Genomic DNA, 1,037 nt, shown 5'->3' with positions numbered 1-1,037 from the left:
TTTTATCATTATTATAGATAATTTTATCACCATCGTCATTATTATTATTGTTGTTATTTCTATTATAGTTACTATTATCGTTAGCATCATTATCATCATTATTATCATTATTAATAACATGATAAGCATTCCTGCCATTATTGCATCATCATCAACCATCATAGCAACTTCAAACCCTGCAATGATCACCCTCTTCCTCGCCCTCGCTAATAACCCTCGCCTGCGCCCACAGATTCCCCCTCAACGGATACTGCAAGCTGACCTCGATGCAAGCCATCCAGCGGCTCCTCAACCAGAACTTCACCATCGTGGCGAGCAACGGAGGGGGCGTCGAGGGCCAGCAGTTCTCGGAGTACCTCTTCTGCAGGAAAACGATACCACTGTGATCATCCCACTCGTTAATTTTCGTCCAAGAACTATCGTACTTCGTGGTCGGGGCACAGGCTCTATGGGCCATGACGACACAGACGGATTAGATAGAGAAGAAAAGAGAAATAGAGAGGGGGGGGGAGGGGGAAGAGGTGAGGGGGAAGGGAGGGGAAGGGGAGGGGAGAGTAAAAGGGGTGACGTACCGTAATGAAATCCTGAGGAAGGAAGTTGGACGTGTTTCTTTTGGGCAAGAAGGGTGCCATGTGCAGTTCGCGTTGGAAAATTTTTCTCTCTCTTTTTTTTTCCCGCTACGATATCTTAGGAGAAGGACATCTTTTGTGAGGATGGGGAGAAATGCACGCGAGTATATTTTCTAAGATATATATTAGAGAAAAAAATAAAGTCCATTTTCTATCTGCACAAGAAGAGAAGAGATTTTTTTGTGTATAGAATCCAGCATCCCTGGAAGAGGTAATCGCCATCGGATTACTAGTGATTTTGTGGAAGTTTTGGAGAATTTTCCGCTTGTAATGAAGATGACATTTACCCTTTTTATATTTTTTAAATGTTTGAATTAAGATGTATGGAATTTTTATTACAATTTTATTGTATACAAGAGTAGTCACAATGGTCGACCGATAGCGTTCTATTGTGTTTATATGGTGATA

General features: G+C 41.7%; 1 protein-coding gene across 3 annotated transcripts in view; it reads left to right on the top strand.

Moving 5' to 3' along the window:
- Positions 1-499, top strand: part of twz (BTB/POZ domain-containing protein twz) — a 144,064-nt gene extending 143,565 nt beyond the window's left edge. For all 3 annotated transcript variants that reach the window (XM_070123815.1, XM_070123814.1, XM_070123816.1), the window contains one exon: positions 233-499. In XM_070123815.1, the coding sequence (XP_069979916.1) occupies positions 233-386 (154 nt within the window). In that variant the 3' untranslated portion in view covers positions 387-499. The remainder of the gene's footprint in view (positions 1-232) is intronic.
- Positions 500-1,037: the final 538 nt, after the last annotated feature.

This window comes from Penaeus vannamei, chromosome 7, assembly GCF_042767895.1.
Source record: "Penaeus vannamei isolate JL-2024 chromosome 7, ASM4276789v1, whole genome shotgun sequence".
NCBI lineage: Eukaryota > Metazoa > Arthropoda > Malacostraca > Decapoda > Penaeidae > Penaeus > Penaeus vannamei.
This window is presented reverse-complemented; position numbering and strand designations above follow the sequence as displayed.